The sequence below is a fragment of the Pseudoliparis swirei genome, chromosome 18 (assembly GCF_029220125.1).
Source record: "Pseudoliparis swirei isolate HS2019 ecotype Mariana Trench chromosome 18, NWPU_hadal_v1, whole genome shotgun sequence".
In the NCBI taxonomy this organism is placed as follows: Eukaryota; Metazoa; Chordata; class Actinopteri; order Perciformes; family Liparidae; genus Pseudoliparis; species Pseudoliparis swirei.
Window position 1 is genome coordinate 26917131 of NC_079405.1, and position 23191 is coordinate 26940321.

The 23191-nt window shown below is 43.9% G+C and overlaps 1 protein-coding gene across 1 annotated transcript; it reads left to right on the forward strand.

Annotated features, from left to right (window-relative positions):
* Positions 1-15140: 15140 nt before the first annotated feature.
* On the forward strand, positions 15141-16109 carry LOC130208316 (keratin-associated protein 4-9-like). Its single transcript, XM_056437360.1, has one exon. It carries the CDS (start codon positions 15141-15143, stop codon positions 16107-16109), a length of 969 nt encoding a protein of 322 aa, XP_056293335.1.
* Positions 16110-23191: the final 7082 nt, after the last annotated feature.

Sequence of the window (23191 nt, forward strand, 5' to 3'; positions counted from 1 at the left end):
CGTACGAGTGCTGTGCAGGCCGGCCAGCCCTGCAGCAGAGCACACACACACACACACACACACACACACACACACACACATACACTCCAATTTATGAGAAGGAAGACGACTGAACTCGCCGAGAGGCCTCAAGGTATCTCGGAGGGATTTTCGTCTTACCATATTCAGCTTAATGGGATGTTACATAGCATGCACATTTAGCAAATCCACATGTCTATACATTGTTATTTTTTTATGTAAAAAAACCAGCACTTCTACCCTCCTTGTTACCTGGCTTCAGATATAATATATTATAATCGCTGTATGCAGGCACGTGCACAGATAGAGCCCTAGTGGTGCTCAAGCACCAGACCCTTTGCCCTGGATGAGAAAAGTGCCCTTTTTGCTGGAGACACATTTTTTTTATTCATCCGTATTTAAGAATAAAAGTTACTCTTTCTGTCATCAAGTCCCCCCAAATGTGTTTTAATATCCGACGGGGCATTTATTTGAGTTCTTGTGAGAATTTCGCCTAGACCCGCTCCGCGGTGCTCACGAGCCCCCCTCCTCTCCCTCCCCCCGCCGCGCTCCTCCTCCACTTCCTCCTCTGCGCAGGTCTCCTCGCGCCACCAAACGGATGCACCTTCTTCTCCTCTGACCCGTAGCACCAGAACAACAGATCTTGACGGTGTTTTTCCCCTGACGTTGTTTTGTGATAAATCAACCACAACATTAGCGCTGCTGAAAACATGACGTCACAACTGGTCCACGTTTCCTAAAAAAATAAATAAACAAAAACTCACGAAATCCGTGATTTCAAAGCCTTGCAGCTGTTTACTGACGTTAGTTATGTTTAGAGAATAGAGAGAGGGAGAGAGACGAGAGAGGGAGAGAGAGAGAAGAGAGAGAAGAGAGAGGAGAGAGAGAAAAGAGAGAGGGAGAGAGAAGAGAGAGAGGAGAGAGAAAAGAGAGAGAGGAGAGAGAGAGGGAGAGAGAAAAGAGAGAGGAGAGAGAGAGAGAGAGGGAGAGAGAGAAAAGAGAGAGAGCTAATTCTTATTCCGTTCTATTTAACGGGCTAGTCTAGGATTTGCGTGGCCAGACTGAAAACAAAATCATAAGGCCTCTCTTGTTCAGAGGGCCGGGCCAAATGTGGAGGCGGCCCGTATCCGAGGGCAGAGGGCAATACGGCCTTAGTTTGAGGACCACTGCTCTTGGCTGTTGATGTCTATCAATATCGCTCATTTTGAAAATGACGTAAGAGGGCAATACGGATCTGTATCAGACCAGCGAGGAGGGCAATACGTGGCTGGCATGACGACCCATTAGCCAATCAGAACGCTTGTACTGTTGTTGCTATATAATAATTCATCTTTATGCAAAAAGAAAATGTAAGCTAGCTGTCTGATGCTGCCAGAGGAAACGAAGGTCGAGGACAGCATCATCAGTGTATTGATGCTTATGCTTCAACTCTCTCAGAATTTTTTTTTGGCATTGGGTGCCCTTTTTTTTGGTTTGAGCACCTGCCCCCCAAAATGTCTGTGCACGTGCCGGGCTGTATGACTACAGATGCATTCTCTGATGTTAAATAACAATCTTTGTTTCCGACTGAAAGGGGACTTTCGTCAGCGGGAGTCTAACCTCCCAAACGTCCCGCGGAGACCGGTTTCATCTCCCAGACCCAGAGGGCGAGGCCCGGCGGAGATAAACAAACAGCGTGGAGGAGATGCCTGCAGAAAAGAAAAATGCTAATGAGAGACGATACGCAGTTTGAGAGAGAACGGGGGGGGGGAAAAACGGAAGAATAATGAGCTGCCTTAAAGAAGAAGAAGGAGAAAAACAGGAGATAGAGAGGTATCGCCGTTCATGTACGTCTTTGTTTATGCGCCGAGGCCCCGGTGGCTCCCAGGAGGCCGCTCGCCTCGTCAAAGCAAACGCCTCCAATAGTCCATCATCACACACGTCGGCAATTCGCGCAATCGGTACCTCGAGAGGAGAGAAAATAAAGGGATGAAACACTGTCGTCTTTGGCGTATACGCATCATCTTTTGTCGAGGCCAATTTGTATTAACCTGCAGCCATATGCAGGAGAAGAAAGGAGGGTTGAGGGATTCTCAGCGAGAGAGGTAATCTTCAGATGAAGTGAGTCAGTCGGAGGTGGAAACATGCGGGACGACTTGAGTCAGCGCTGTAGGAAAAGAGAGGGGGGGGGGGGGGAACGGGCCTCCCGCTGTCCGAAACTGACATTGATTTCATATTAAGTCGGAAGGCAGATTAGCCGATGAGGAAGATCAGAGTCATCAGTGCCGCATGGAGGTCGCCGGTCTTCGTCACTTCAGAGGGAACAAATCAACTGGAGCCGTAAAACGTGTTTCCTTCAACAGATCACGTCTTTTACCCCGTGACGTGTGACGACTCAAAGGTCTGAAGGAAAGCTCTCAGGAAATCCACATAAAAAAGCACGTTTCCGCCTCCCTCTCATGGCATCCAGGCGCGTCTTCACGCGGCACGCTGACGCAGCGCGTTAGATCAGTGCAACGCGGTCGTGTGAATGTGAAAGTCAAACTCTTTCAAATTAAAATACAAACTTTGAAAGAGTCGATAGCATTTCCATTCAGTGTTGTTTTTCACATCCATCCAAAAATGCACTTTATGGTTCCCTCTCTAGACCAGCCGTGGCTACATAACTTGTAAAAAAAACGTCGTAATAGTGTTTGATGACTATTCAAACCAGATAGCCTTCTTTATTTTCTTTTTTCTATAATTTCTTTCATATTTATTCCTGTCATTATCTCCTCAAGATCTTCCTCGTCGCCAGTGTTTTGGTACGTTTTGTAAAATAAGACCCAAAACAAGAGACAGGGACTTCAAAATAAGACACAAAACAAGAGATAGGGACTTCAGAATAAGACACAAAACAAGAGACAGGGACTTCAAAATAAGACATAAAACAAGAGACAGGGACTTCAAAATAAGACACAAAACAAGAGACAGGGACTTCAAAATAAGACATAAAACAAGAGATAGGGACTTCAAAATAAGACATAAAACAAGAGACAGGGACTTCAAAATAAGACATAAAACAAGAGATAGGGACTTCAAAATAAGACATGAAACAAGAGATAGGGACTTCAAAATAAGACATAAAACAAGAGATAGGGACTTCAAAATAAGACACAAAACAAGAGACAGGGACTTCAAAATAAGACATAAAACAAGAGACAGGGACTTCAAAATAAGACACAAAACAAGAGACAGGGACTTCAAAATAAGACATAAAACAAGAGACAGGGACTTCAAAATAAGACACAAAACAAGAAACAGGGACTTCAAAATAAGAGACAAAACAAGTGACAGGGACTTAAAAATAAGACACAAAACAAGAGATAGGGACTTCAATATAAGACACAAAACAAGAGACAGGAACTTCAAAATAAGACACAAAACAAGAGACAGGGACTTCAAAATAAGACACAAAAAAAGAGATAGGGATTTCAAAATAAGACACAAAACAAGAGACAGGGACTTCAAAATAAGAGACAAAACAAGTGACAGGGACTTCAAAATAAGACACAAAACAAGTGACAGTGACTTCAAAATAAGACACAAAACAAGAGACAGGGACTTCAAAATAAAACACTAAAACTCCATGTATGTGACATTGAGAAAACAATCACAACTGTGTTTAATATTCACTTTTTTTGCTAGCAGGCCTGCGCCGGGTCCATATTGACGCTGGAGTGAAACAAGGTATTTCACCTCCTCCTCCTTTCCTCTGCCGCTCCTCCTCCTCCTCGCTCAGCCGCTTCCTCTCGTCTCACTTATCTCTCCGAAGCGATTAGCCGCCGGAGGCTCCATTGACCTGAGCCTTTGTCAGAGTAACGGGCCGCATTACCGCGCGGCCGTGTTGGCGATGCACGTCAATGCGAGCGGGTCTGATAACACAGGAGTGTGTTTGGAGCAGCGCTGCACCTACACACACACATCTCCACTGGGAGCCACCATTGTAGTGTATATATATATATACTCAATGTATTTGTGTATGATACAGTGTGTTTGCCGTCGTATTGTCTGCAAGAGGGTGTGAATAACTAAACGGCGGGTGTCAGCAATTCATATCTCTGCGTAAATGTAATTTTCTTTCCCTTTTATGCGACAATGTGCACGAAAAATATCAATAACCGAATGCGCAGTAACGCTGATAACGTAGACGGCGGCTGTCAGACATCAGCCACATGCATTTCAAAACACAATATCTCCATTGTCCTATATGTGCTGCACACGCAGACAGTGACAGATGTAATTTTGCCTACTGAAGCGATACGATTACACGCATATACGCACGGAAATATGATGAGTTTCAGGCAGTGCTTGCAGGGGGAAAGCAGTGCTAAGCCTATGAGTATAGACACCAGAGAGTGCTGCCTGGCCTGTGGTACTCAGTAACTGCTATTTAAAGCCTGTTTCTAATTTGGAGAAATTGCATTTAATATTACTGTCACACTTTATTGCCGTCAAACATGGCGCGAGCTCCCCGACATGTGAGAACACAAACACGACGGAGATAATTCACGTAGAAGACGGCACTTAATATGAATTAATCTGTCAGACAAACAAGTATAAATAAATAACGAGTAAGCGTTCCAGGCTTCTATGACATTAACGGCAAAGGATGCAGGTGTTGCACCCTTAACCCTCCTGTTACCTTCAAATGTACTATCATCTTTTACCCCTGGGGTCAATTTGACCCCAGCAATTAAAACCTAGAGACAATTATTAGAATTAATATTGTTTCCCAAGTTTAAGTGTGAGTTACTTTATGTTTGTTTGTTGACTATCTAAATAGCCCTTTAAATTAATAAAAAAGTTGATATTTCTTATATGTTTTACACAGTGAAAAACAGCCTGGGGTCAAATTGTACGGGACATTGAAAACATATCATCATGGGAATTTTATGTTTACCCAGTTGTCCCCAATAAATTAGGAAAAGTCCTGAAATATGAATTTAAAAAAATTGACCCCAAAGGTAATATAGGGTTAACATGAACTCTTCAATAAAACTTTTTGATTTAATTCTTTTTAGCAACATTTATTCTACAAATTCCCGGTTTAAGCAAGAATACACTGTTTTCTTCAGCCGGCTTCCCGCACCTGCTTTACACACGCCCCCTTCTTAAAGAGACAGCGCCCCTCTCTTAAAGAGACAGAGTTTTTCCAACGCGCACTTTCCTCCCTTCACAGTTAGTATGTGCACAAAACATGAAATACCTTAAACACAAATTATAAGAAATGGATACCGTTGAATTATGAGTAAGAGATATATATATATAAATGAATATAGTGACAAATTAATTATTGTTTGAAAAAATTACTGTAAAAAGATGAAAGTAACCCCCAATAAAATATTGCCTTACACGGCCATTACAGAGGCTAGTGAAGATGAGGATTTGGGTATGAAGTAGATTCCCATTTAGAAAACCTGAGGAACATGTTGAATCTTTACAGAAAGACCAATGAGAACAATCCATAAGCTCGCCTCCTCATATTATTGAAGGCCTGCATCGGAACAATGACACTCGTAGCTGCTGTTCCCCAGCTACACCCTGCTGGTGGTATTCAGTCACACATATTTCCAGAGCGTGGCTGCACATCTGCCGGACACCAGCAGCCGGACGGCCGTGACCCTCAGCCCGACCTCGGCCCCGACGCCGGGCGGCGGCCCCGCTCTGTACCCTGCGTCGCCCTCAGAGCCTTCGGGGCTACGGCCGCCTCCACGGCCGCCTCTCTGTGCCAGCCTGACAGATGCCCACCTCAGCGCAGACGTGAGAGGTGTGTGTGTGTGTGTGTGTGTGTTTGTTTGTTGGTTTGTGTGTGACAGAATAGAGGGGGGCGGGGGGGCTCAGTGGGCACACAAACATTTACGATTGGCCGGGGCAGTCCTTGTAAACAGGAGTGGTTGGACAAAAGAGGCAGGTTGAATAATTGATAGGATGTAAGAGGATCTGGCTTTGGGGGATTTTGGAGCATTGATTCTGGCTGAGGCGGAGAGAGAGAGAGAGAGGGAGAGAGGGAGAGAGAGAGAGAGAGGGAGAGGCTTGGTGCTAACCTTTATAAATGCTTCTCTCTTTTTCCCAAGCACCCCCCCCGGCTGTGGCGATGTCTATACATGCCAGGTAGATATATTTTGTTCCTATCTTCCCTCGTTCCTTGTCGGCCTCTCTCCATGCTCTCGTGTGGGTCAGCCGTCGACACGCCGCAGCCAGAGAGGATCAAAAGAGCAGGCGAGAGAAATAAAAAAAAGTGGCCAAAATGATAGATTGGGACAAGATAGAAAAAGGAACAAAGAAGAGGGTAAACAAAAGTAAACAAACAAGAAAAGAGAGGGAAGAGCGAGAGACTGTGTGCCGGGTAGAGAGAGGAACACTGTCACAGCCCCTGGCACAACTCATTGTAGTGTGTGAGATTTATCCAATTTACCTGGATGAAAGTCTTTAATAATCTGCCCTCACACACACACACACACACACACACACACACACACACCCACACACACATTGCCTCTGCTGTGGTAACCCTTTCATCTCGCCAGCTGCAGGGCTCATAAAACGAGCTGATATAAATAAATTCACCCGCCTGGTTTCAAGCCTCATTCTGCCAACAAACACACACACACACACACACACACACACACACACACACACACACACACACACACACACACACACACACACACACACACACACAACACACACACACACATGCACACAGGCACGCACTGTTTTTAACAGCCTCTTTTGACTTTTGCCCACTTCGCATTCGCGTCATGTCCTTCCCCAGACTGAGAAACGAGATGATCTCGCGGTGGGTTTCGAGCGAGCCGCTTTACACTTTGCAGAAAGCAAGATGGAGAATGTCTTGACGTCTTTGATTCTGGCGCCATCCAACAGAAGAGGTACCGAGTCACGGCACTTCTCTCTCTCTCTCCACACCGGTCACTGCAGACGCCGCCGCCTTGTTAGTGTTGTGTGAGCGATGGCCGCTCGCTGCATTCAAATGCAAATGACTGCCTTTGAACAAAGTCGTGCGGCGACACGAGGAGGTGCTCTGACTGTATGCATCCTTTTTATCAGAATACATCACATAGTTGCATATTGTACAGTACGACAACAGAATACATTATACTTTAAAGTCACATATTTTTCTTACTATACCCAACTGAGTGCAGTTGCTGCAGTAATATATATATTTTTTCATATTAGATATTTTTACAGAAATACAATCTTCAAAAGTAAGAATGCATAATAATAATACAACATAAAAATATGTAAAGATAAAGTACAAAAATTAACAATGCATCTGGCTAAGAAGGGCCTTAAGGAAACACAACAATAACAATGTTAAAGCAGGAAAATAATTATAAATAGGGAAGCAACAAAAAATCAAAACAACCATGCAACACTTCACCAACGTTGTCAGTTCATCATAAATTCCGTCCAATAATCAGATCTTTAGTACAACATATATTCATATATCAGAATACATCACAGTCATATAGTGCATATTGTACAATACGACAACAGAATAAATTATACTTTAAAGTCACATATTTTTCTTCCTATACCCAACTGAGTGCAGTTGCTTCAGTAATAAAACATTGTTCTCATACTTGACATTTTATTTAGGTATTTTTACACAAATACAACCTTCAAAAGTAAGAATGCATAATAATAATAAAACCTAAAAATAATGTAAAAATTAAGCATGCATCTGGCCAAGAAGGCCCATAAAAAACACAACAATAACAATGTTAAAGCAGGCAAATAATTATTAATAAGGAAGCAACATTTTTTATTTATTTAAATGCAACGTTGTCAATCAATCATAAATTTGGTCCAACAATCAGATCTCTAGTTCAAAATATGTTCATACATCAGAATACATCACATAATTGCATACTGTACAGTACGACAACAGAATAAATTATACTTTTAAGTCCAATATTTTTCTTCCTATACCCAACTGAGTGCAAAAAACCCATGTAACACTTCACCAACGTTGTCAGTCAATCATAATAGTACAACGTATATTCATATATCAGAATACATCACAGACATATAGTGCATATTGTACAGTACGACAACAGAATACATTATACTTTAAAGTCACATATTTTTCATCCTATACCCAACTGAGTGCAGTTGCTGCAGTAATTTGAAGTCCTATAGTTTTGGCCTCACCGTGAGACTTTGCGATTGTCGGTGACGGCGATGCTAATGATTCTCCTCCTCTCGCCAACTCTCTTTGCTCCCCGACAGAGCTCATGTGTCTGGGGGGGGAGGAAATAAATGGAGATGAGGCCTCTTTTTTTCCCTGGACTTTGTCTTTGCTTTATCTTTAAGTTTAAATGAGGCCCGTTTTCTTTTTGCATGAAGTAACCGAGCACAGTGGGTGGCTTCTTCCCAGACAAGAGACATGTGTTTGTTTGGCATCGGGTGGGTGGGTTACATCATCCAGCTGTCCGCCTCATGGCCATGCGCTCCTCTGTGCCGACACAAAGACACGGCGGCGCTCAGACCGTCATCAGAGGAAATTAGCTCAGTGGCATTGAAAAGCGCCCGCTTCTCACAATAGCCAGTGGCCATGCTAAATCATTAGCCTGTCACTTCGTCGGGGTTGAGTCCAATTATTCTCTCGATCCGCCTCCGAACCAAATTGCATTATTGCAATTATATCCATTGCGTGGCACATTGTCGCGGCGAGGGTGTGCGAGACGAGGAGAGAGAAAAAGAAGAAGAAGAAAAAGCAAGAGAGGGGACTGGAGATTTAAAAAATAGAAAAGGAGGAGGGGAACAATAATTTTGGTGACATTATCAAGTGCCAGGGAACGTCTCAGTGTTTTACAAGCCATCTCTATAAAGTTCATATTGATTATGTGCTCCGCCGTAATGGACGTTAGTGTTTCTCTCCATCACGCTGTCTCACTTTTTCGTCATTGATTAAGATGTTTCCAAACTTTATCCTCTTCCTCTCTCTTCACTTTCTCTCTGTGTCCACATGAGAGCCGGTGTCACCTGATATAGCTGCCGCTGGGATGAGAGAGCATCTTACTGACCGACTTCACACCTCCTTCCAATTTCCATCCAATCAGCTCGATACGCATGTTGACCCCCACGGGCCGGCCTGTCATGGCCCTGCTGATGTGCCCCCCCCCCCCCCCCTTTTCCGGATGGTGGTCCATGCCTACTCCCAACTATTCACACACTCTATCATATTCATTAAATGTGTTTATCTCACTCTGTAATGCTTCATTCTGGTCACATGACATATATTCTTCTGGAGAGGGATCCTCCTCTGTTGCTCTCCTGAAGGGTTCTTCACTTTTCCCCCCCCCCCGTGAAAGTTGGTTTTTTCCTATTTTTTGAGAGTTTTTCCTGATCCGATGTGAGGTCAAAGGTCAGGATGTCGTACGTGTACAGATTGTAAAGCCCTCTGAGGCACATTTGTAATTTGTGATATTGGGCTATACAAAATAAACTGAATTGAATTGAAAAATCCTGTTCCTGAACACAGATTTACGTATATTTGGGTGTTTCTCACACGTCATTATCGTGACAGCGTGCCCGTTTGCATCGTCTTCATTGCTTGTTTCACTTCATTGCTAGTTTCTTTTGCAGTTATTGTGACAGACGTAAGAAGTCCCACTATAAGACATCACATCTGTGTTATTTAGCAATTGACTGAAAAATACAGAGTTTTCCCTGATCCGATGTGAGGTCAAAGGTCAGAGGCTGTCGTACGTGTACAGATTGTAAAGCCCTCTGAGGCACATCTGTAATTTTCTGATATTGGTCGATACAAAATAAACTAAATTGAATTAAATATGCAACAGTTGACGTTACAAATGGTGCAATTGGTTACGAGCATCAAATGTTCATATTTGTAACGTCACTCAATTCTCAAATCGGACACTTCTTGGAAGCTCACCCTTTTGCCCGTTGTTGTGGCGTAGTCGAGGTTTCTTCCACTAACTCCAGGCGTACGCGTTGGTCAGGGTGCCCTTGTGTGAACGCCCGTGTCCGTCTGCAGCGAGACCTTGAACCCAAATGTAATTAGACTTGGTAATGATGTGGTCTGTTTACAGCTTCAGCCCTCTGCTAATGATAAATGCACTTGGCACATGTAGTCCAGACTGCACTTCAAAAAGAGAGAGAGAGAGAGAGAGAGAGAGAGAGAGAGACTAGCTCCGTGTCAGTTAGTCAGCCAGCGGTCATCCGTCATTGATTTACATCGCTCGTCCCCCAGAGAAGTTTTGGACTGACTATCGTCCGGACAGCTGACTCATCGCGATAGAAATATGAAAAAACTGCAGAAGGAACCCGGTGAGGAATCTGTTCTCAATGATCCAGTTATAATGACTTGTTTTCTGTTATGTGTGTTTAAAATAATAATAACTTTACCGTGGATGATACTTGTGGAAGCAAAAAGCTTGTTGGCTTAAATTATAATAAATAAAACGATTCCCTCGGTCACACACACACACACACACACACACACACACACACACACACACACACACACACACACACACACACACACACACACACACACACACACACAGACACACACACACAGACACACACACACACACACACACAGACACACACACAGACACACACACAGACACACACACACAGACACACACACACACATACACACACACAGACACACACAGACACACACACAGACACACACACACACAGACACACAGACACACACACACACAGACACACATACACACACACACACACACACACACACACACACACACACACACACAGACACACACAGACACACACACACACACACACACACACACACACAGACACACACACACAGACAAACACACACACACAGACACACACACAGACACAGACACACACACACACAGACAAACACACACACACACAGACACACACACACAGACACAGACACACACACACACACACACACACACACACACACACATGTCCGGGAGACGAGCATGCTAACGGACTACCTTTCAAATTGGCAGAAAGCCACGGGCTTGACATTAGGAAAGAGAGAGAGAGAGAGAGAGAGAGAGAGCGAGAGAGAGAGAGAGAGAGAGAGCGAGAGAGAGAGAGAGAGAGAGAGATGCCATGCTAACCAGACCTCTGACCACCTGCTCCGCCTCCTTGTCCGCCATCTTGTCCGGGGGTCATCGTGGACGCCCTCGGCAGACCTCCACTTAAACTCCTCAGAATCTGACGGACAGTGCATGTTCCCCCTCATTAATCCTCTCCGCGTGGCAGCGTGTGCACTCACGTACCCGTGCCATAGTGTAGCCAGCAGTGCATGTGTTTTCCTTGTGTGTGTGTGTGTGAGGCGGCGGCGGGCTGGTGGGGGCTCGGTGATGTGACAGCGCCGAGGTCAGTCGGTGCGAGCTCCATCTGCGGCCCTTCTGTTCCTTCAGTCGCTGACCTTTGACTGTCTTTAGGTGTTACACGACAAGGATATCTGAGCCGCGGCCCTTTAGGGCTGCCGGTGCTGCCGGCTCGGCGCACACAGAGGTGAATAAATCACACCTCCTGCCAAAGGTCAGATGACTGTTGGATCCGGGAGACCGTGTGTATGGATGAGTGTATTTGAGCAACAACAAAAAACGAGAGAGGATTTTTTCTTTTTTTGGTGTCCAGGCTTTGATTCACACTTGCCATCGTGCTAATGAGAGAGAGAGAGAGAGAGAGAGAGAGAGAGAAAACGGTCACTTCACAGCGCTAATGTGGGTGTAATATCCCAAAGTCAGCCAATTAAGCATCTGCTTCATTTCCCTAACCGGCCGTACAGCCAGGTTCATTAACGAGAGGCAGCGGCGACGACGAAAAACACGCTCGACAACGCCAGTTACGAGTAAAACGCGTCGCACGCCACGAAGCCTCCATCGCGGCCCGACCTCCATTTGCAGAGTCACCAGGATTCCGAATCTCATGGAAAAGAAGCCGACGTGCGCTACAGAGTGACGTCGACTAGAAGGACCCCTTTGTAAAACATCAAAGGGGAGAGGGGGGGGGGGCTGCCGATGACGTGCGACCCTCCGATCGGCGCCCACGTTCTCCTCCGATGACCTCCGCGGTGACGGCGGTTCGAGGCCGGCTCGAACAAAGCCGCCGGGAAAACGTTTCTGGGTCAGTGACAGTGCGAGCCGGAGCTCACACACACACACATGGAGGCTGTTGTCACTGTGGAGCGGATGGGGGGGGGGGGGGGGGGGGGGGCGGCCTTCTTTTTGTTTCCCAGTTAAAGAGGTTAGCGAGAGTTGGAGGAATCAATTAGCGTTCGATGGGGCGAAGGTTCTTAAAAGCCATTAGCGACGGCCTAATTAAAGAGGAACAATAGGCTGATAATTACATCTGCGATAATTAATCCGCCGATTGTAACAAAAGGCGCGTTGAGAACGCGATCGGCGGCTAATAGCGCGTTACTGAGTCGATACAATCAGCAACGTCGTCATGAGCGACGACAGCGCGGCGTGTCGGGATGGGTATTGTTACGCAGCCCCGCCCCCTAGAGGGCACCGCTGTTGGTCCTGGCATTCTCATAATTAGGGTCAAAGGTCACCGGCAGCGTCATGTCAGGGGTATGACACTTGTAGTGTTTCAATTGTCCAGGTTTTACAAAATAGGTTTTCTGGTAAAATGTGACGGATAGTGATCGACTGGAAATAAGGATAAATTGAGGATTTAAAAAAAAGGCTTTTATAGGAGTTATGTGTTCCTGTTAATGTTCTCTAGGTGCAACAGATGTGTTCCCATGATAGTCAACTTTAAAATGCACTAAAAAAAAAATGCTTTACCTTCACAATGATGTCCTCTGACTATAGACAAGGGCATAATGGTGGGGGGGGGGGGGGGGGGACATGTGCACCCAGTCTCTAGGTGCAGAGAGAGAGAGAGAGAGAGAGAGAGAGAGCGATGCCATGCTAACCAGACCTCTGACCACCTGCTCTGACTCCTTATCCGCCTTCTTGTCCGGGGGTCATCGTGGACGCCCTCGGCAGACCTCCACTTAAACTCCTCAGAATCCGACGGACAGTGCATGTTCACGTACCCGTGCCCTAGTGGAGCCAGCAGTGCATGTTTTTCCTTGTGTGTGTGTGTGTGTGTGAGTTCTTGCGTGAATTTCGCCCCCGACATGCTCCGTGGCGCTCACAAGCCCCCTCCTCCTCCTCCTCCTCCTCCTCCTACACCTCCTACACCTCCTCCTCCTCACATGTTTATTAACCCTCCTGTTACCTTTAGGGTCAATTTGACCCCATTCAATGTTTAATGTCGGTGTTCTTTCGGGTCAATTTGACCCCAGGCTGTTTTTCACTGTGTCAAACATATAAGAAATATCAACTTTTTTATATATTTAAAGGGCCATGTAGGTAGTCAACAAACAAACACTTAAACTTGGAAAACAATATTAATTCTAATAATTTTCTGGAGGTTTTAATTGCTGGGGTCAAATTGACCCCAAGGGTAAAATATGTCAGTAAATATAAAGGTAACAGGAGGGTTAAACATTGAATGGGGTCAAATTGACCCGAAGGTAACAGGAGGGTTAAATGGCATTTTTTGCTCGTATCATTTTGTAAATGAAAATAAATTGTAATAAAACATGTCATTTTGTTCAGCTCTCGTGTCTCACGACACAATGTGTTTCAGGTGACCTGCTAACTTCTTCTTCATCTTAGCGATGGGTGCCCTTTTTTTCTTCTATTTGAGCACCTGAACCCCGACATGTCTGAGCACGTGCCTGCCACTAATTATCATTGTCATTTTTGCCTTTATGAATCCTTCCGTTCCTCTCCGCCGTCTCCGTCCTGCTAGACGTCTAAACCTCACGAGAGAAGCGTCCTTCCCAATTGATTGTTGTATTCTTGGCAGGCGATGCGCCCGAGGCCCCGGGCCGTGATCAGGGGAACAATAACCGCTCATTAGATATCGTAACAGCAATATGTCCGCAGGGGGGGGGAAAGCCACACGCCTCCTCCTCCTCCTCCTCCTCCTCCTCATCATTTCCACTAAACACACCTTTACTGGTGGCGTCGTTGGGGAGATATGTGGCGGCGTCTGATGTCAGCTGGAGGAGAGGAGGAGAGTCCTTGAGAGCGTTTGAAGGCTTTACTCGAATATAGTTTCATATTCAACATTCAAGAGGTAAACACTTTAGTGTCGATAAAAAAAAAACAGCATGTGGAACAAGACCGTCAATATGTGTATTGTGGGACATTTAGCGACTATATATTCCGAAGATTTACATCCTCTATTTGCACATGCAGGCTGCAAGACGAGGTGTTAACTGGATAAACATAATTTGCATCCCGGCTCCGGATGATGTCAGTTGCATTTAGACTGGTTGTTTACATTGTTGTGTATGTATATGTATATATAACTATCTGGTACATCTATCTGGTTGAAGATGTTTTCTTTGACTCAATGTATGTGCACCCGTGTGAACCTGTATGATGACTTCAGTCTTATTTTTGGTTTTATTCATTCTGTGAACTAAAAATGTATCTTTAAAAAATATAAATATTGTCTGTCACTGTTTTATGTTGTATTGTAAGAGCCTAGACTCTCTTGTAAATTAGATTTTTATCTCAATGAGGCATTTCCTGGTTAAATACATTTAAAATAAATAATAAAATATAAAATCAATACAAATATTTGACTTTGATTTTACACAAAGTGCAGAAAAGCCACATTGTTATTCATGAAAACACAAATGATGTAAATGTATTAAACATGGATTTTTTATTGAGCTGAATGCGAGTCATTCTATTAAATTCTTAAGATACACATATCCAGTTCCTGTGTGGGAGGGCCTTTCTCCTTCGGCCGTGGCTGTGCTCACTCGCTGTTTCAATCAGTTTTCAAGTTTATTTCCAGAACAGTTTCTGTCTCAAAGGATTTTTTTTTACAGGGCAGGCATTCGAACATGACAACAATATCTCAACCTCTTCACCAGGGCAGGAAAAAACATCCCAAATAACCCGGAGGCCCCTCGGGGCACGACAAAGAAAATAAGGGAGAAACCAATTCTACAATAAATAGAAAAAAAGAGTGAAGAATATAACAAAATGGCACCAAAAAAACCCGCAATGACCGCGCAGAGGGACAGACCTTTTATTTTTTTACGACAAGGGAGAAGAGCAAACACAAATAGTGACCGGGTCGCGGAGCAACAAGCTCCTGAACAACGACGTGCAGGCTGGCAGGAGGAAGTCACTTCTGTAAGCATCGGTAACCACAACACCTGCAACCGCAACACCTGCAACTGCAACACCTGCAACAAGGACACCTGCAACCTCAACACCTGCAACCGCAACACCTGCAACTGCAACACCTGCAACAAGGACACCTGCCACCTCAACACCTGCAGCCTCAACACCTGCAACCGCAACACCTGCAACCGCAACACCTGCAACCGCAACACCTGCAACCGCAACACCTGCAACCACAACACATGCAACCGCAACACCTGCAACTGCAACACCTGCAACCGCAACACCTGCAACCGCAACACCTGCAACCTCAACACCTGCACCCTCAACACCTGCAACCGCAACACCTGCAACCTCAACACCTGCAACCGCAACACCTGCAACTGCAACACCTGCAACCGCAACACCTGCAACCGCAACACCTGCAACCGCAACACCTGCAACCTCAACACCTGCACCCTCAACACCTGCAACCGCAACACCTGCAACCGCAACACCTGCAACCTCAACACCTGCAACCGCAACACCTGCAACCACAACACATGCAACCGCAACACCTGCAACCTCAACACCTGCAACCGCAACACCTGCAACCTCAACACCTGCAACCGCAACACCTGCAACCACAACACATGCAACCGCAACACCTGCAACTGCAACACCTGCAACCGCAACACCTGCAACCGCAACACCTGCAACCGCAACACCTGCAACCGCAACACCTGCAACCTCAACACCTGCAACCGCAACACCTGCAACCTCAACACCGGCAACCGCAACACCTGCAACCGCAACACCTGCAACCTCAACACCTGCAACCTCAACACCTGCAACCGTGATAGTTGATGGAAATGGGCCTCTATACACCTATGGAGATATTTCATTAGAAACCAGACGTTTCCACCTAGAATAGTCATTTACCACATTAACAATGTTTAGTGTGTATTTTTGATTAATGTTATCTTTATTGAAAAAACAGTGCTTTTCTTTGAAAAATAAAGGCATTTCTAAGTGACCCCAAACTTTTGAACGGTAGTGTATATATATATATATATATATATATATATATATATATATATATTAATCATGTATTGCATGTGAATGTCGCTCCGTCTGCATGCATTTCCTGCAGCACATGCGACGACAGGAACATCTGCACGGAAGCAGGTGCCACACGTGCGGTACGATGGCCTCAAAGCGTGACAGGAAGTGGGTTTTAAGAGCTCCGCACCTCTATTCGTCACACCTGTGGTGGAGAGATATTAACGATGCAACGACATCAAACATCACGCGCTCCTCGAAGACCGCATTTAGAGCGAGGAATCAGGATTGCGTCACATCGCACAGGGGCTCCGGCCATTATGTCGGAGTGAACACACAAATAAACAATATTTACACCTGCCTATAGGCTACATTAATGTGAACAATGAGTCATTAATATCCTGTTTCCTTCCTTTAGCATCACCTGGACAGAGCGGGAGGTGAACTAGACCTTCATGCACGTTAACCCCCCCCCCCCTTCACCCCGTCTTCACCTCCATAAGACAACATCCAGGTCAACACTTGTTTTATGCATAAAGGTGTTGAGTCCAATTACTCAGCGATAACAATAATGTGACATCAGAGACGTTGATTAACTTCCAGTCGATCCCCCGTCAGCGACTTTGACACGGAGGCCGTCTATTTCCGAAAGTCCTCTTTAATCCAACGTCTTCGGCGTGGATTCGCGAGCGGCGGGTTCTCGTCTCTCTCCGAGCGCCGTTCATGTTTTATTAATGTCATATGCTGTCGAACCGGGCGCTCTTAACTGACTCGCAGAGTCATCTCTTCCCTTGTCACAAATCAAATTAGCCCAGGCTGTGATTAATCATCAGGCGGAGCACCCAAGTGAAAGAGGGCCGGCACCTTATTAATTTCTTTAATTACGTCTTGTATGAGGTTTCAGAATCGTCCCGTCTAATTACGCCTGCCTTTGACTCCCGAATCTCTCAACCTGGCTACACAAATTATTTGCGCAGGGGTATTTAAATGGGATTTCACTTTATATGAGGGTTTGATTAATGTAATGGAGAGAGGGGGGGGGGGGGGGTTCAGGTGGAAGGTTTCATGTGAAACAGGAAGTCGGGGAAATGGCTGAAACAGGCAGGTTTGAGTCAGAGCTGGAAGATGATTATTATAATCTTGACTTTTGCTCTATAAAAGTTAATTAATTGTAGTGTCTTTGAGATTTGATAGGGTTACTTTGCTGGATGTGAACAAAATATATATATATATAATGGTGGTATATTTAAACTCTGTATTCATCAAATGTGCTTTAAATACATTGCTTCAATTCTAATTTAGAGAATACATTTTGAAATATACCCAAAAATATGTTTAAAAAGTACATTGAAGTCATTGCACAGAACTTACACTTCAAATATATATTTCTTATAACATATATTTTTAAGTATAAACTACAGTACAATTATTTTAAAGTGTGTTAATTTTCTAATTTTAGGTGAAAGCGTGACTTTACTATATTTCTTATATATTTTCAGAAAGTACATCTCTTTGATAGCACATTTGAAATATACTATTGATATTTTAAGTATATTTTAAATACATTAAAGTATATATATTAGCCCCAGAAAAGTCCTTACAGAATATAATTGCATGCCCTCTCACATGCACACTGGCTAATAGCATCATATTGCTGTTTAGCATGCGGTAAATCAAACATCTGACTGCTGAAGCGCGGACCTTTTGCCCCGGGAAAAATTATGAATCAGCCAAAACTGACGGACACATTTCATGCGAGCTTGTGGATTGGCTCGCGTAGCTTTTGCTGCCACTGTCATTATTTGTGTTTAGAAGGCACTTCTGGAGGTGCCGTAATGAGAAAAAAGAGAGATTACGTGGCCGAGTGCACACGCCCCGCCTATGAATCATGGGAGGAATGTGCTGTTTAATCACTGAGACGGTCAAGGCGTTCATTTACTAAATTGTTCATTTTGGGGAGTGAGTTTAAATAGTTTTTTTTAAAATCTCCGAGCGGTGGCTCGGGACATCCCCGGTGCCGGCCTGCGGCGTGAGCCCTCTGCATCCGGAGATCACAGTTTCACTCCGGCTGAACAATTTTTTTTATATTAAAAGATTCTCGCTCTACCGGAAATTACTCCGGCGACGCAGGACTGCCGACGTCTGTCCTCGATGGCTTCGGTGAAGCGTGGAGCTGTTGTAAGTGCATTTTAGATGACCGCGATGCACACAGCGTCTAATAGGCAATCGGTATAGCTGAGGGGTAATAACGCCAGGGGTCGTTAATTACCCCCCCCCCCCATACACACACTGGCCATCCCTGGGTCAGGGTGTCAAACTCATTTTCACTGTGGACCACATCTACATCATGGCCGCCCTCAAAGGGTTGAAACTGTAACATTGTGTAAACTACTCCCCAACATATTGTTAAATAACTCTCTTTGAATATGATTATTGTTTATTTCAGTGTAGAAAAATTGTACATGAGAACATTTCTTTAATATTATAACGTGTAAATCCATTTAATTTGAAACCTTCAAAATAAATGCACAGGGTATTTTTCTTACACTCTTGAAGAAAAGGTAATCATGTGTCTTTAAAGCCATCAGGGGGCCACAGAAAATGACGTGGCGGGCCGCATTCGGCCCGCGGGCCTTGTGTTTGACACCTGTGACATGGATAAAAGGAACATCTTGGATGCGTGAGGCTTCGGAGACTCATTTCAGGAATGAGGATACTCACAATTCACACAATGAATTGTATGTGCACGCATTGAAACGCGTCAATATTATACATACATCTTGTATATGTAACCATATCCTTGTTTTATATTTATTTTATTGGATTTTTATCTGACTAGAGATGAAAAATAGCCTCTTGGCTAACTGGCACATTTACAGAAATGTTTTTTTAATTTAATGTGCACTGTCCCTTATAAAAAAAGAAACAAAGTAAAAAACCAATAAATTAAACACCTTGAACACAAGCCTAAAAGCAAAGAGCAACCGCTTCTACTTTACATAATTTATTTCGTCATTCAATATTGATATTGACTGAAAAATACATGAAGTGAAATAACTACCAACATAAGTGTGTTTCTTACTTCACACCGCAGCCGGCATCGCTTAAATCAATACGAGCGGACGCCGTGGAAGCCGCCTGCCTCTTGAATGCACCACGGTTAAAGATAACTATTATCTATTATACTGCGGCGCCTCTCTTGAGTTTGGTGAAAGGTGGTTGTTACAGTTAAAACGTTGACAGCCGACAGAAGTGCAACGCGCCGAAACGCCTCGCGAGTCGCCTGGTTGCGATTGTCGGCCGATCATCAACCAACTCTGTGTGAGCTGAGCGGAGTGTATTTGAAGAAGTTGTAGTTCTTGGCAGGTCTGACGTGAGGGACCGCGGGGGCCACCGGGCGTTCTCTCGCATGTGGGCGAGCGTGAGTAACAAGTCGTGAAAGCGCCACAAGTGCACGCTTGGACATGTGAAACTTTAGGAGATAACGACGAGTCCCGCATCCATCCAGAGGGCTGTCACCCGCTTCTCCCTAATAGATCATCGAGGGACGCAGAGAGTGAACGGGCTCCACTTCATTTAGCATTCTGTGTTGTTTCACATTGATTTTCATGCATCCACGTGCTTATAAATAACTACTACTAGGGCGTATTGCCAGTCCAATTAAAGCCACACACATGATACGAAGGAAACATGACATGTGTGTAGAGCAGCTGCAATATTATTCAATGGCACGGTGAGTTTGGACAGCGTTGTGATGCACAGCATCTGGTTTACAAAAAACAACCCGACAGCAGGCTTTTTTAAATATAAATATATATAGATATATATATATATATATCCATCCATTCCAGCACTATTCTCACCCAATGAAGAAGTAGATTTATATATATATATATAAATATATATATATATAATATATATATAATAGATATATATATACATCCATTCCAGCACTATTCTCACCCAATGAAGAAGTAGATTTATATATATATATATATATAAATATATATATATAATAGATATATATATATACATCCATTCCAGCACTATTCTCACCCAATGAAGAAGTAGATTTATATATATATATATAATAGATATATATATATATAGATATATATTTATCCATCCATTCCAGCACTATTCTCACCCAATGAAGAAGTAGATATATTTATATATATATATATATATATATATATATATATATATTTATATATATATATATATATATCTGGTTCGCCCGTCTGGTTGCACTCATCACTGCGGCCTGACGAGGCAGCGGCGTCTCACTTCCAATGTGGATCAATGGCCACCGCCTCGAGACACAGACACCATTCTATTCGGGATGATAGCTCGGGGAGGGGGGAGAGGGGGGGGGGGAAGATGGGGAAGGTAATACAAAAAAAAAGAAAAAAGAAATACCCTGGCCGGTCACACTGTCGTGGGAATAACAGCTAAATTGATTTCTTCACAATGCTCACGTTAACATTCCATTTCAGGCCGCGAGGTTTTCCATCCGTGGCTACTTAAGGAAAAGGAGCGCTGGCCTTTTGGGTGTTTGTGTCTCTGTGTGCCGGTTGCTGGGTTTGGGGGTTGATTCGCTAAACAGATGATTTGCTGCTGTGAGTTATACACAGTTAGGGACATTATGGTAATTCCCTCTACATCCTGGGGTTGATAGCCTCAACTATATTGCAAAAACAACTACAGGTCACACACAATCGTCTCTGGTGTTCTTGGCGCTCAGATTTCATCCGTCTCAGTGAAACGAGAGTGTTGCATCTTAATGAGGCGTTCATGGCCCTCCAGGGTGGTCTTCGCCGAACATGCATTGCTTGCCCTTGTGCCTCCTTATTTGCATATCGGAGAACGAAGCAGCTCATTGGCTGAGGGTGGAGTTGGGTGAAGCGGTTCCATCCTGCAACCATTACACGATCACCTTTACCATTAACCCTCGCTAAAGACTCTGCAGAGAGTTTGTTTCTCACTCTTTTTGCATCATTGGGGTAAATAATACCACAATGATCATTAATTTATTCATAGATAGAACACATAAATAAAAACACGCAGGAAGGAGGCGGTGAACACGATAAATGTACTGCGGCTGACAGTCCAATATTATAAATGATCAGTGTTGATGTAGCTGGACCCTCTTCAAGTGGTATCACCTCATTTAATTTTCAAATCAATTTGCCGAGGTGAAGGGTGGAGAGACGGAGCCGAGTAATGGACGAGCGCGGCCATTCGTCTTAACAGGTGACACTTAAAATTCATTAAATTAAATTCTCCCCCCCCTCTTTCTTATTTAAGTACGTCAAAGAGTCCTGACACATCAACGCGTGTCTCCACCCCCCCCAACCCCCTACCTCCTTCTGTTTAATGGATACTGGAGGTCTGGATCGTGGTCCATGCCTACTACTCACTACTAATTAATTATGCACTCCGTCATTTTCATTGAATATGTTTATGTAACTCTGTAATGATTCCTTCTGGTCACATGACATCTGTTCATCTGTCCATCCTGGAGAGGGATCCGCCTCTGTTGCTCTCCTGAAGGTTTCTTCACTTTTTTCCACTATGAAAGGGTGTTTTCTATTTTTGAAGTTTTTTTGTGAGGTCAAAGGTCAGAGATTTCGTATGTGTACAGATTTTAAAGCCCTCTGAGGCGTATTTATAACTTGTGATATTGGGCTATATAAAATAAACTGAATTGAATTGAAAATGTTCATTGCTAGTTTCTCTTCATTGCTATTTTCTCTTCATTGCTAGTTTCTCTTCATTGATAGTTTCTTTTCATTGCTAGTTTCTCTTCATTGATAGTTTCTCTTCATTGCTAGTTTCTCTTCATTGATAGTTTCTTTTCATTGATAGTTTCTCTTCATTGCTAGTTTCTCTTCATTGATAGTTTCTCTTCATTGCTAGTTTCTCTTCATTGCTAGTTTCTTTTCATTGCTAGTTTCTCTTCATTGCTAGTTTCTTTTCATTGCTAGTTTCTCTTCATTGCTAGTTTCTCTTCATTGATAGTTTCTCTTCATTGCTAGTTTATTTTAATTGATAGTTTCTCTTCATTGATAGTTTCTCTTGCAGTTATTGGGGCGGACGTGACACGTCCCACTATAAGACATCACATCTGTGTTATTTAGCAATTGACTGAACACATTGTGTTATGTTGACTTTGGTGTTTTTACACAACGTTGTGTTTAGCTCCGTCAAACACAACGCCGCCCCGTCACGACACACAACCAAACCATTACAACAATGTATTCATGGCTATGATTATAACTCTGGATTTAATGATACGCTCTGTCAGACACTCGACCGTGTGCTCACGCTCTACAGTTTGCCTCAGCGGTTTACATTTGTACTGTTGTGACAGCGCTTGAAGGTGGAGGGAATTACTCCCACCAACTCCACCCCTCCCTGTGTTTCTTTTACACCTTCACACGGCTTATTGTTTCACGGTTATTCCTGAACAACGGTAAAGTTTGTTATCTTCAAATCATGGTTGGATATCTCTGTTGAGATATTGCTTGATAATGTTATCGCTAAGAGGTGCACATCACAGATAGATGTAATCATTTCCCGTGTTTTTATTCAATCTAAATGAATGCATATTTGATGGTATTGAGCTTCTACAGACAACAACACATTTTCATTGTGGTAAAAAACTGTACAACCACAACAACACAACACCATATTTATCCCGTCGTTCAAGGTGTCGCCGTGACAGAATATGAAATTCGATGTGCATTTTTGTGGGAGTGAATATGTTCTCTGCTGACACCAACAGTTCTCTCTCTCTTTACCTTCTCTCTCTCTCTCTCTTTTCCTGTGAGTTCGCTTTTGGGCATTTTGTGAATAAGTTGTTTTCTCCTGACGCCGAGATCTCT

Bases quoted from the DNA above. Each gene is read 5' to 3' on its own strand.
- LOC130208316 (XM_056437360.1), top strand. From the start codon at position 15,141: ATGACCGCGCAGAGGGACAGACCTTTTATTTTTTTACGACAAGGGAGA.